Genomic DNA, 14,013 nt, shown 5'->3' with positions numbered 1-14,013 from the left:
TATACTATATATATATATATATATATATATATATATATATATATATATATATATATATATATATATCAGATTTGAGATTTGAGATTTGAGATCTGAGATCTGAGATCTGAGATGGATCACTCCAATGATGACGTCATCGCTATTGCGATAGGCTCACACTTTATTCACACGAGTCACATCATCTGTATAACTGGACAATATTGTTGTTGCTAAGCCTCCGTTTTTCAAAAATTCTCAGACTATAACGTTTTATTGCCGGAGGCCAACATTGAAGGTGAATGTGAAATGATATTGACAGTTGGATAAGCAATGGCTTTGAGCGAGTGGAGCGATAGACCGAAAAAATTTCGCCGATTTGAAGTATGATAGCCGCTTTTCGAATTAATGATTTCTTTATAAATCATGTCATGTCAAGAGTTCCGTTTGTTGTGCCAACTGTTCGTCGGAAAGTATAGAAGGCGGTACAGATAGCAGAGTCGAATGACGCTATCGCATAACGCACGGATGAATACCTGCTCATCGAGATGCATCACATGTCGTTGGCAGATATGAGCTACAGCACCCGTATTTTTCTCGCATTTCAGAACCACCCAGGGGATGGACTGTACGAAAATCTTGTGACCATGTATTAAATACAACTTGGAAATGCAAAGATACGGCGGACGCAACAAAGTGAAGTTGTCGCACAATATTGTACTATTCTCAGTATCCTTCACGATTTTGAGGTGTACGAAGAAGATGAAAGTGGATCGCGCAGATACGTATCGTAAATACTAAATGTAACTAGAGATTATACAAACGCACTGTAGACAGGAAGCACTTGTATTGACAGACGTTAAGGGCTACCCAATTTGTACGGCAGACACTGGATGAAGTACTACAAGGTGAGCGTGTCAAAGATTACACTGAGGGGCGGGACCGGATATACCGGAGCACAAAATAGAGCCATTGCACGCACACGTCCAGTGCAGAGAACGTAACCTGTGATACACAGGACGAGGGTGCCAAATGCTACCGGGAGGACTTCGTGGTTAGCTACCGATATGAGTGCGACACCCGAATGCGCTGGCACTCAACCAGACTATGATCGCAATTACAAATTATATGTTCTTATTAGAAATATCCTTTTGACCTCTATATACATGGCCGAAATAGGAAGTACTATTTACAATATATTTTATATGTAGTGCACTTGTCGAAGCTATATAGCCTTTCGCTAGATTATTTTTCAGGTTCCATTGAAGGCATCGAAGTATACATTTTTCTACTTCGTAAAAAGAATACACAATACCTAGTTTTTATTGCAATTAACTAACTTTATGGAAACCCGATCGTTTCAGAACGACTTTGCCCATGCTTAAAGGTCCTATGTGGGCGAACTACCAGATACTAGTAGATGTCCGACCATTTGGTGCTGGCTTCGTGTTTCGCCTGTTAAAATAAAACGGTTCACAATCAGTAAGCTTACTGTGGGAGTGGTGAAGAACAGCTGACAAGGTCATAATCGATGTACGGGCACTACACCGAAGTACTGGCACATGGTGTAGATACACCCCTGTTGTACAGAGGGGTTCTCAACATCGGAGTCGGAGTAGCACCATTTTTAACACGTAAACGTATACTCTCGTCTGTGTATACTTTACGGCCCGAGTGAAGTGCCGAACACAATTGGAAGACTAAATAGACTCTGTGAACAAATGGAAGCTCTGACAAAGTTGAGAGCCAACAAATAGCACGTGTGGTTTTCTATTCTTCTGTGACGCCCACTTGTTCTATTCGCCTGTGACTTCCATATGCCGAGTATTAGAGATCAATACTGGAACGACAGTTGATCGGGCGATAGTTGATACTAGCAAGTAACGAGGTGCTTGAGGCGGCCACGATGACCTTTTTGTATGACTTGACGGCTGGAAGAATAGCTAACATCAGCATTGTGATAGCTGAATGCACACTTACATTAGTACTATACATATATTTCTATACATATTCGTATACATATATTTCTATACACACACACACACATATATATATATATATATCTATACATACATCCATATACAGATGTATGTATGAGTGATCATATTTATAGAACACACCCTCCAGAATTCTCCCGTCGGCCGGTAGCCTGTGGCCTGAAACACGTCGTCGTAGACCTCCTCGAACCACATCGGTTTGTGGACCTAGAAATTGGCAGGCGCGTGGTGAGTGTTTATTTTAAGAACGGATTCCGATTCCAGCAAATGATATTATATATCACCATGTACGCTACACTAAGGCGATGAAGTAGTATCAGCACCATATCCTTAGACTCATTGCAAACCCAGCAAGACAAATACATCGCATTCGTAGACAAGCACACGTCGCTCGTATATAAGCACCGATGGAGAATGTCAGGGTAGAGGTTGCACTACAACACCACCAGTATATACAACGGTTCCATCTCGGTCACTAACCTCGCCTGTCTCGGCACGAATTTTCCTGGCGGCGCGTTGTTTCTCTTCAAGTCTGCGAAGAGAAGATTTAACGTTTAAGATACGGAGAAGGTGACTAAGCCAGACACGATTGAAGGTGTCGATATTTGACACCGCTTTCGGGGCTTTGGAAACACGTATGAATCTCAGAATGATGTATACAATTTGTCGTACTGTCACACACATATACAAAGATTCAGGCACACAAAGTCACACACAGCATTGCCTCAACGCCCCCAACCAGCCACACATGTATATAAATACATACAAATTGCAACCCACAGTCTTATGCACTCACCCACCTTGAGATATATTGGTAGCAGTATGTACCAGAACTCACGCAGATGTCACACAAAGACAGGCAACATCAAATCAAACGCATACAACATCCGAGAGCACCATGCACACAAGATATACCCGCACAGCCGACTGTCTCCTTCGCCGCGTTCGTCGCATGGCCCTTCTCTGCACATCGTAGGGTGGGCCTTAGGGAGGTAGCCGTTTGTGCCACCACAACAACACAGAGGCCTAAAGATATACAACACACAACAAATAATAGTCATATGCACCCATTGAAACCACATACAACGTCATATATACACAGGTTCCCATGCATACCTGACTTTCTCGTCCGCTGCCTTCTCCACATCACCTTCTTCCAAGCACCGCTGGTCGGGTCTTAGGCGACAGTCCGTGCGTGCAAGCTCAGAGGGGTCTGCCGGCATCTCATTGAGTGTCACTGCGAATCGCGTCATGTTGTACATCCTCTCCTTGTCGGGCAGAGGCGCGTGTATTTGCCAGATGCGCACGGCGTTCTTTAGTTCCGGGAGGCTTATCTTGGTCGCCGTAGAGGGCCAAGCCCATAGGCTCTCGTTCCACTTACCCGAGATCTGCGTGTGTGTGGTTTTAGGTATGGAGTACAGTCAACTGGCTCGAAATATACACAGACAAAGAACTGTAGGTAGACGAGGTGTCTGCCGAATTCACACTACCTTCGGGAGATCTATTAGAGGCTTATATTTTTTTACCAGGCAACGCCCATAGGTTTTTGTGTGCTATTTTTTGTTTGAAAATTGAAAATCCGCTCCTCATACATAAACATGATCATTATGATCAAAATATGTGCTCATTTACGTATACATATTTAGTAGTCGGTTCCATATCGAGGCCTTTAACTTGTCTCACCATTACGGTGTAGCTATAAGTGTAAACATACACGTAGCTATAAGTGCATACATACACGTAGCTATAAGTGTATACATGCATGTAGCTATAAGTGTATACGTACAAGTAGCTATAAGTGTATACATACACGTAGCTATAAGTGTATACATACACGTAGCTATAAGTGTATACATACACGTAGCTATAAGTGTATACATACACGTAGCTATAAGTGGATACATACACGTAGCTATAAGTATATACATGCACGTAGCTATAAGTGTATACATACACGTAGCTATAAGTGTATACATACACGTAGCTATAAGTATATACATGCACGTAGCTATAGATGTATACATACACGTAGCTATCAGTGTATACATACACGTAGCTATAAGTGTATACATACATGATACACGGAGTTACCCTGCGAATCCAGCACACGGCCCTCTACACAGAACATGTTCTTGTTGAACCAGCCGCTCTGCTTGAAGTCCAGCTCACAGGTGTCTCCGGTGGTGTGGTTGGTGATGGTCATTAGTCCGTGGTTATCCAGCCACAGCTTGCCTGTACCATAAACAGTGTATAGTTCAACTGACGAATACGTACGTACGTTTTAAATTCCCGTGCTGTCGATGGAAACCAACCCCAACGTTGCGTACTTACTAATGCCGGTTGTCGTACATAATTGATAGGTATATAACTGAGACGTATATAATTAATACGGATACAGCTGATACGTATATAACTGATATGTATATAGCTAATATGTATATTACTGATACGTATATAACTGGTATGTATATAGCTGATACGTATATTACTAATACGTATATAACTGATATGTATGTAGCTGATACGTATACTACTGATACGTACATAACTGATATGTATATAGCTGATACGTATATTACTGATACGTATATAACAGATATGTATATAGCGGATACGTATATTACTGATACGTATATAACAGATATGTATATAGCGGATACGTATATTACTAATACGTATATAACTGATATGTATATAGCTGATACGTATATTACTGATACGTATATAACTGATATGTATATAGCTGATACGTATATAACATATATGTATAGAGCTGATACGTATATTACTGATACGTATATAACTGATATGTATATAGCTGATACGTATATAACTTATATGTATATAGCTGATTCGTATATTACTGATACGTATATAACTGATATGTATATAGCTGATACGTATATTACTGATACGTACGTAACTCATACGTGTAAAATAAGTATACAGATGTTTCTGCAGTGACTGTCACCTTGAGAGGTTTCCACCTGGTGGTGGTGATGGGTTGATATTTTGACGCGGGCTTTGCGACATTGTTCTATGCGTGGTGTTATTTCGACACAGCACTGTTCGGTACTTAAAGCGAAATCGGCAACCTTAACGACCGAACTCACTCTTTACACACGGTCTTCGTGGACTAGAGCGACATCCACATGGCCATGTCTGTTACATCCCTGTTTAATATCAACATACACACAAAGCTCAGTCAATGCACTCGCACGTTTACCTACCTATGATGATGTCATACACACAAAGCTCAGTCAATGCACTCGCACGTTTACCTACCTATGATGATGTCATACACACAAAGCTCAGTCAATGCACTCGCACGTTTACCTACCTATGATGATGTCATACACACAAAGCTCAGTCAATGAACTCGCGCGTTTACCTACCTATGATGATGTCATACACACAAAGCTCAGTCAATGTACTCGCGCGTTTACCTACCTATGATAATGTTATTGACGGAGGTGGTCACCTTGTTCCACGAGTAGTGGTGCCCGGGTACAGTGCTGTCCGGTGATTTGAACCTCAGGTGCTGTCCACCCCTCTGCAGTACTTCCATGCTTTTGCCCCAGAATTTGGTCTTCACATCCGACCACCCGTGTATCTCATACGTCTCGCCTTCAGCATGAATGGCGCTGATGGGTGGATGGTGGCTCACCTAGGTACCAGTAGGTGCAGGACAAGTCCATTAATGTACACGACTATATCATGTGTGAGCAGAATAGATACAGATTAGAGAGAGCTTCTAAAGTCCCCCCCTCTCAGTATGAAGGAGGATGGTGGTTCACCTATTTATCAGTAAACGCAGCGGCACGGGTCTATGGGTTGTGTAGAACTTGGAGTGTATACTCGAACAAGGCACGCATCTCATATGTCACCCATTCCCCCCACCCACCCCCCCTCTCAATCCTCAACACGACTGGCACTGAAGGACGGGCGGTGGCTTATGCTACAACGAGTCTGTCGACTGAACAACGATGTATAATGTGTGTAACTGAACAACGATGTATAATGTGTGTAACTGAACAACGATGTACAATGTGTGTAAGTAAACAACGATGGATAATATGTGTAAGTGAACAACGTTGTATAATGTGTGCAAGTGAACAACGATGTATAATGTGTGTAAGTGAACAACGATGTATAATGTGTGTAAGTGAACAACGATGTATAATGTGTGTATTCTAGGGATAGATGAAGAAGTTATCTTGTATATTTCTCCCTTCGCGATGTCGAGATGTTGACTTGTGTAATACTAGGACATTGTGTGTCCACTGGAGAAGCGTAGAAGGTACAATCCCCTGATAGTCTAAAAGGATATGTACCAGCTTGTCTAGAAGTGCAGCCGGAAGGCCCAGGCTTCAGAAGCTGACATCTGATTGATGAAGCTGACATCTGATTGGTGAAGCTGACATCTGATTGGTGGATAGTAACCACCCTGTATATACGCAAATACGCAAGTGTACAACATGCCGAAGTACAAAAGACATACAGGATGTGGGACAATCACCACTATCCCCGTCCTCTCACACACAACAACTTCAGGTTGTACTTATACCTGGACTTGGAGTACGATGGATCACAGCACAATTTACGTTGTACTGTGATCTATCCTACTCCACGTTCTGGCATAGATACATTACTAAGTTGTTGTGTGTATAAGGATGAGGATAGTGGTCACTACCCCTCATCCTGTATTTCTTTCACGCTTTGGCGTGTTGCACACTTGCGGACTTAAGTAAACACAGGGTAATACTCCCACGCGCCACACACCCGGTTCACTATGTAGTTCATAACAGCACCGTTTCAGCCAAGGATGTAGTTTCATATACTGCCTCCCCTCTCTTTGGAATCCGGCCAACACTTACACATCGACAAGATACCCAAGAACGGACATTTATTAACTTCCAAGTAGATCTACGCTGTCCTAAGGCCCTTCCCATTTGACTGGTAGGACCTAAAGCTATGATTGAGCCAAACCCCCGCCCTTCTCCTCCGCATGACTGATATTCTTTACAGGCCACTGCGCAAATGTCGCTGACAGCTAGATGCGTGTGTGTCTCATAGAGATCATATTCGGCTTAGTAGAGTGGATGCTCGAATAATCGAGGATGTATGAATACGTCAGTATACACTTGCATTTATATACTTTTACACTCGGAACACGATTTCAAACAACCCCAACTGCATATACACTTGCATGCTAGTATACGCACCCACCCACACACCATCCCCCAGTACTCACCTGTTCGCAAACCAAGCGATTAGATCCCAGAACAAGCTCGTATGTTTCGCCCAGGAGCGGATTGAAAGGCTTGCCCACGCGATGGCTCGTAGACGAGTAAGTGGAAGCCGCAAACGCTGCGACATACAGCATCTGCGTCTGTGCTCGCTCACTCTCGGTGGAGCTGTAGACCAGGAAAAAAGCAAACGCGTTTAACCGGATGGAGATTGATATAGGGCGGTCTAGAAGTACTTATCTCTAACAGTGTGTGTGCGTAATTACAGATGCTCAGGGCAGTCGGGAAGCGGAGTTGCCAACCAACGACTACATCAGACCACTATGGCGGGCTTGAATGCAGAAGCCCTGCCTACGCACAAACAGGTTCGTACACCCAACACGAACGCACACATACCACAGCAACAGAGGGGACGATGGCGTCTTGCCTGCCACCACATCACTGCCCATCTTCAGCAGTGAATGGTACTCCAGGTCTTCGGAAAGGCGCTGCAGCAGACTCAACGGCTCATTCCACACCACAGGCATGGAGATCTTGGTCAGGTCTTTACCTACCGACTGCTTGAGTACACTCCAGACCGAGAGAGCGGCCTGGTCTGTCTGTGGCGCTGGGAGTGTGGTGCGTGGGGGGCGTGTGCGACTGGGCTCTATCTCAGGTATGCTCACCCTCGGTTCGTTGGCGTCTATGACCGACACGGCTGCCGGTGCAAGTGTGTGTAGGAGTCATACTATGAGTTAGTACCAGAAACACAGTTTGTGAGCAGGTGTGTGAGCATGAGAGTATGCATGTGATGGCGGTCTGAAACCGAGCGAGATCTTTGACGCCTTGTGATGTCGTGTGTGCTGCTCTTTGGGAGGTGTTTGTGGCTGGATTGTTTCCTGTTTGAAGTTGACCTGTTTGGCCTGCGACTGCCGAAGCCACGGACGTTCAACAAAGGAACATACGGCAGCATGAGCGTGGGAGAGTGTATAGAAGAATCGCAAATCGAACGGGTATCTGGGGCTTGTGCGTGTGTATGTGTGTGTGCGGTTGTGAGTATTTGATGTATGAGCTACGGAAAAGTGGTCGATATGTGATGTTATACGTGTTATACGTGTTATGTGTAGGGTATGTGTGTGATTTGCTTTTATATCAAACGAACACACAGAGATTTTAGGCACAACGGTACGCACTCTTATCAAATACAACACCATCAAGCATCTTACTATCGTAGAATGCTATAAGGAATCACAGTATGCACAAACACTAACCCCACAAACACACTCCCACACACACACATCCCATATCGTATAGTCGCAGGATGCGTCGAATTACCACAGCGAGCACTCCATAAGAAGACAGATACACAACTAGCCGTCCATACCTCGATAAGAAGATAGATAAACAACTAGCCGTCCATACTCGATACGAAGATAGATACACAACTAGTCGTCCATACTCGATAAGAAGATAAATACACAACTAGCCGTCCATACCTCGATAAGAAGATAGACACACTAACCGTCCATACCTCGATAAGTAGACAGATACACAACCAGCCGTCCATACCATCGTAAAAGGCCTCACTGCCATCGGCATCCCCACCCCCGGCTTCTCTGAGGAGGGCGTGATCTATATCGGCGATGGTCTCCAGATCATTGTGTTGGACTGCAAGTACCTTGAGTGATTCTTCGAGTATAACCCTGTATTGTTGAGTTCAATAGCGTGGTTGATATGTAATTAAGTTTTGTATTACATATATTCGAGTAAAACAATATATTGTTGAGTTCAATAGGATGATATTAATATGCAACTAAAGTTATTTCACAGAACTTCGAGTATAACCTTGTATTGTTGAGTTCAATAGGGTAAATGATATGCGATTAAGTCTTGTATTACACATTTTTGAGTATAACACTATATTGTCGAGTTCAATAGAATGATATTAATATGCAACGAAGGTTTATTTCACAGAACTTCGAGTATAACTCTATATTGTTGAGTTCGGTAGGGTGATTAATATACAACTAAGTTTTGTATCACAGGATTGTGATGGTAGTGTCTGTCGCCGTATGACTTCGGGAATCGCTCGAGTGTATATGGTAGGTATGTGCACACATATCACAGCAGAAACATCCGAACATGTCCTCTTCTAGCATAGGCCGTGATGCCTTGACATTTCTTTCCGAGTGACTTATTACTTTAAATGTGTGATTTGTATCTTTAAATGTGTGACTTATAACTTTAAATGTGTGCACAGGATAAAAAGCAATAATTTTAACGCTCCCACTGGGTATAAGATTCGATAGTATCACTATTGAATAATGTCCATGACAACAACAACCCACAGACACAAGTCACACACACACACACACTAGTACATGGGTGGCAGGTACGAATAATACCGTAGTGTTTTGCCACAAACGTAGCTACAACCCCAGTCCATGTGCCAATGTCCACTGGAGAGATTTCCCACATATGTAGCGCATACGTCGACACCACTGTACTTGCATCCCCTATCCCCTCCTTCGCCCATGCAATAGTATTTAATTCTCATATCTATACACAATAGTATCTATTTCTCATATCTATGCTTGCAAACCTTACAACCCAACAAGCATGCACGTACTTGCCTCGCTTGGCGCTCTCGCTGCAACTCGTGCGCCCACATCTTCTCCTTCTGACTGAGTGTTGTTGTGACGTCACCCAGCGATGAGATCAGCGTATGTATCTGCCTCAGGGGAACCTCAAACTGTGACAGGATGCGCACGATGGGAGTGGGTTGTGTTTGCATACCCAGGCATTCGTAGTATGAACCAAAAGCCCACACAAGCCTACATGCATGCGAAAACAGAGCCATAATACACACAACACACACAAGCCTATGCATACACACAACACACACAAGCCTATGCATACACACAACACACACAAGCCTATACACACACACACACACACAACACAACACACACACACACACACACACACTACACACACACACACACACACACACAACACACACACACACACACACGAACACACACACACACACACACACACCTGTTGGGCCACGGCTACGGCGCTGTCCCGTTCCAGCCCTTCGGGTAACTCCAGGGCCTTGACCTCCGCATCTTTCACAAGCTCCGCTACAGACTGCCGCAGCTTGGCCGCAGACACCAACAACTCCGGAATCGCCTCCAGACTCATGTGAACAGCGTTGGGGTGCGGGCTCGCGTGGGCGTGTGTGTGCACGTGTGTCTTGGTGAATCCTTTGATAGTGATATCGCCGCTGTACTGCTGAAAGGACGCCATCCAGCGTGCTAGTTCGTGCTCGGTCTCGGCGCGTAGCTTGAGTTTGGAGGTTTTCGTTTCAACCACGAACTCGAAGATGCTCTGTGTACAGGGGAGTGTGCGGATATGTGTGTCATGGGATACTACAGCACTGAACAGACTCAAGTAGCGAGTCAGCATACCACAGACATACAGGGGGTGATCTATATATTATGCGTAAATATTTTTAAGGGTGAACTTTAAAAACCTCGTCGTAGCTGTTTGACCTGGATATACCCTATAAGCACTTGACGTCGCTGCCATAGGTAGCCGTGTGTGATATATATTATGTATATGAGAGCTTGAAGCTATCTACATAACAACCGCCAGCAGTATACGTCTGTGCAACGAAGATTACGTAAGTATGCGTGTAATAGTAATTCACAACAAACATCACGTGAGTATGAGTGAATAGTAATACAATCCCGGCCAAGGAATTGTGCCTAGAGAGACAAAGTGCGATTCATAGTAACTGTTATTGACCTTACCTCGTTGGTGACATCAATTACAGAGTGCTTTGACAGAGTGTAGACATCGATTAAATCCTCGAAGTCGTTGTTGCCACTGACCTGGTAGAACCGCAGCATTCCCTTCCTCTGCAAACGGCCATGGGCCAAAATATGAGACGAATGCCAAGCGGTTATAATTTACACACAATTAAACTGAATACAAAGCTGTGTACGTACGTGGGAGTCTCCGTGACAGAAACAATGCAGCATCGAAGGCATATACAAAGTATACCACGTGCTCTGACCCTGTAGCCTCCCCTACCGCAAGAATATCGCGGAAGCCCAATACCACGCAAGATACAATAACAAATGCGTGTGCATAGTATAGTCGGAGCGCAAGAGTGAACTCACCAACACCACACCACGTTTGCGCCACCGCCGCAGCACTGTGTGGAATCGGAAGAGTATCCCGCGCATACCCACAGACGAGCTTAAACTCTCCAACAGTTGCCGTAGCTGATCACTGTACGCTATTTCTGCCGGTGCTGTGGGTGTGAGGTGGGGTGTGTGAGAGAGTCAGAGCTTGAGCAGACAAAAGGGTCCTATACACTTAGTATGTGCTATATGTATGTATATGCAACATAAAAACTTTCACAAGATACACGGTATAGAGATGTAGGACACTTATTCGAATACACAATATGCATGTATATGTCTGAACAGGATGTCATGCACATCCACACATGTATGGAAACACACATAAACTGCCGTTCCTGGTTGCTTATCGCCATTTCAGCCGATTTTCAGATGTTCAAATATATTTACACGAATCCATTTACTAACGAAAAGAATACAACCCGAGTCCCACGCCGCGTGCTCGTATCCGTGTAAAAGTGATTCTCGCAACGATATGCTCTCATCGAATACACCATCACGTACACGGTCACACCCAATAACGTTTAAGCATACTATCCACATCACAGGGAATCAGATCAAACATCAGACAACCATTCCGCTGTCCAGACCATTCAATCGGATTAGGGAAAGGCTCACACCATCATCGTTACTTCATACAACATAACCTATGAAACAGACAGAGTAGAGCTGCACTCCGATAGGAAAGACACTTTCACGACGTTCGAGTCACACCCATTTCGTCGTGTGTGGCCACCTATGCGACATACTGTGCATGTGCCAAACAATACAGAACAACCGATCCATTGCACATGTGCATAGCTACGAGTCAAATAACAGGCACTTAAATCAGGACTGAAAGTCTTAAGGCAAGGATTGTATTCTCCAGAAGCAAAGGCGATGCACAACGCTACTATACTATAAGTACTCATTGCGCCTATCTCCGAGTCATAGTCTTCTACTTCCGTATTGAGACTTGTTCATGCATAAGCACGCGCCGACAAAGTAAAACAACTCCACACACACGCACAAATATAAATAGCTGCAGACACAAAATCGTAGGTACAGATGCACACAGACACAGACACAGACACAGACACAGACACAGACAGAGATACACACAAATGCACACATGTACGCATACGCATATACCTGTCCTGAATAGCATGCACAATGTCTACACACTCACTTTTCCCAGCTGCATTCCGCAGGCTCCTGGCACCGTTCTGCAACAGCCAAACTACCAGATCCTTATGGCCTCTATTGGCGGCTAAATGCAGAGGTGTGTTGCCCATGTCATCGGCACAGTTTATGTCCAGGCATGTACTCCGCTTGTATTCGGTCTCAAACTCCTGGATATCCCCCTTTCTGGCTGCCTCGAGAAACACAGACTCTCTCCTATGCCGCTGCACCTGAGTAGCATCTAGATTGTGGCGGTGACCACCGTCATTCAGGTTTAGCGGTTTTCATTGCAGAGTAGTCGCATGGCAGAATATCTTGAAAATACCTACCTCTAACTCTTCCAAAAATAATAATAATAATAAATCGCGATCTACATAGATCAGATGTAGATTCATACTCTCTATTTCCCCACCAGTATTCTTACTTGTTAGTTCGTCTTTGAGCTCCTTGGTTTGCGCCAGTGTGGCCGGTAACTCGCCTGTGGCATTTTTTATCCGTGTATCTGCCCCTCGTGCCAGCAGACACTGCACTATGTCCCCTCGACCCTGTCAAGATTCGAATGGATTTTGTGGTTAGGAACATATGTATAGCAATCCGCATATACATATGTACACATACATACATATATATATATATATATATATATATACGAGAGTAAAATTAAGGATAATAAATTATGTAGTACTTCGCTTAGGTATCCCTTTGCCTCCACAACTCCGCGAGTGTCAGAATGTACCGCTGTATATTACACACATATAGGCATACAAATATCTGTATCCACATTCTGCGCGTTGCACGAACAACACAATATATTCGCGACTCTAATAAGTATAAAATTAGAAATCGCCGTGCATATCTACATCTTGGCAGTCGTTGTCTTAATGTGTGTTTGTGTGCGGTGAATTCCGGTCGAATACCCACTGCACTTAGATCTGGCATCTCAGCGAGTGAGCATTGAACTCACCACCATCTCCATGTGCAACAGGCTACGAATGGGGTCTACACCAATGACTGATCATCTACACCACAAACGAAGCTACATCTTGCCCAAAGAGTGAGCAGAATGCGACATCAACGTGGCTTTCGGACCAACCCTATATACTGCATTTTGCCAAATCTTTTCCTCTTTCCTGTCTACACCTATACTCTCCCACACATTCGTGATTGTATATGGTTGAGCTTCAAACTCACCGTCAGCGCCGCCTTATGTAACGCTGTATCGCCGCTATCATTTTGAATGTTCACATCTGCTTCGTGACCTATTAATATCTCGACCACTTCTCTGTGCCCGAAGTAACAGGCCATGTGCAGTGGAGTCCACCCGCGCTGGCCTTTGACTTTTCCTATATAAGCCAAAGGTGTAATAGAATCATACGTGCTTAGCGATTGCAACACGGCGTGGATATACACACACACACACACACACACACACATATA

At 44.1% G+C, this 14,013-nt stretch overlaps 1 protein-coding gene across 1 annotated transcript; it reads right to left on the bottom strand.

Moving 5' to 3' along the window:
* Positions 1 to 1,290: 1,290 nt before the first annotated feature.
* On the bottom strand, positions 1,291 to 13,923 carry SARC_04931 (hypothetical protein). Its single transcript, XM_014301225.1, has 16 exons — positions 13,768 to 13,923; positions 13,001 to 13,121; positions 12,584 to 12,817; positions 11,392 to 11,525; positions 11,020 to 11,127; positions 10,262 to 10,594; positions 9,835 to 9,953; positions 8,771 to 8,904; positions 7,619 to 7,919; positions 7,228 to 7,390; positions 5,424 to 5,640; positions 4,048 to 4,205; positions 3,090 to 3,361; positions 2,454 to 2,505; positions 2,097 to 2,180; positions 1,291 to 1,431 (listed from the first exon to the last, which is right to left on the bottom strand). The coding sequence occupies exons 1-16, from the start codon at positions 13,879 to 13,881 to the stop codon at positions 1,390 to 1,392; spliced, it is 2,586 nt and encodes an 861-aa protein (XP_014156700.1). The 5' UTR covers positions 13,882 to 13,923; the 3' UTR covers positions 1,291 to 1,389.
* Positions 13,924 to 14,013: the final 90 nt, after the last annotated feature.

This window comes from Sphaeroforma arctica, assembly GCF_001186125.1.
Source record: "Sphaeroforma arctica JP610 unplaced genomic scaffold supercont1.295, whole genome shotgun sequence".
NCBI classification, from domain to species: domain Eukaryota; class Ichthyosporea; order Ichthyophonida; genus Sphaeroforma; species Sphaeroforma arctica.
Note: the sequence above shows the minus strand (reverse complement) of the source record. Positions and strands in the feature narration are given on the sequence as shown.

Coding starts and splice junctions, on each gene's coding strand:
- SARC_04931 (XM_014301225.1), bottom strand. CDS start 13,881: ATGGCCTGTTACTTCGGGCACAGAGAAGTGGTCGAGATATTAATAGGT. Junction 13,122..13,767: donor TACATAAGGCGGCGCTGACG/GTGAGTTTGAAG, acceptor GAATCTTGACAG/GGTCGAGGGGACATAGTGCA. Junction 2,181..2,453: donor TTCGTGCCGAGACAGGCGAG/GTTAGTGACCGA, acceptor GCCAATTTCTAG/GTCCACAAACCGATGTGGTT.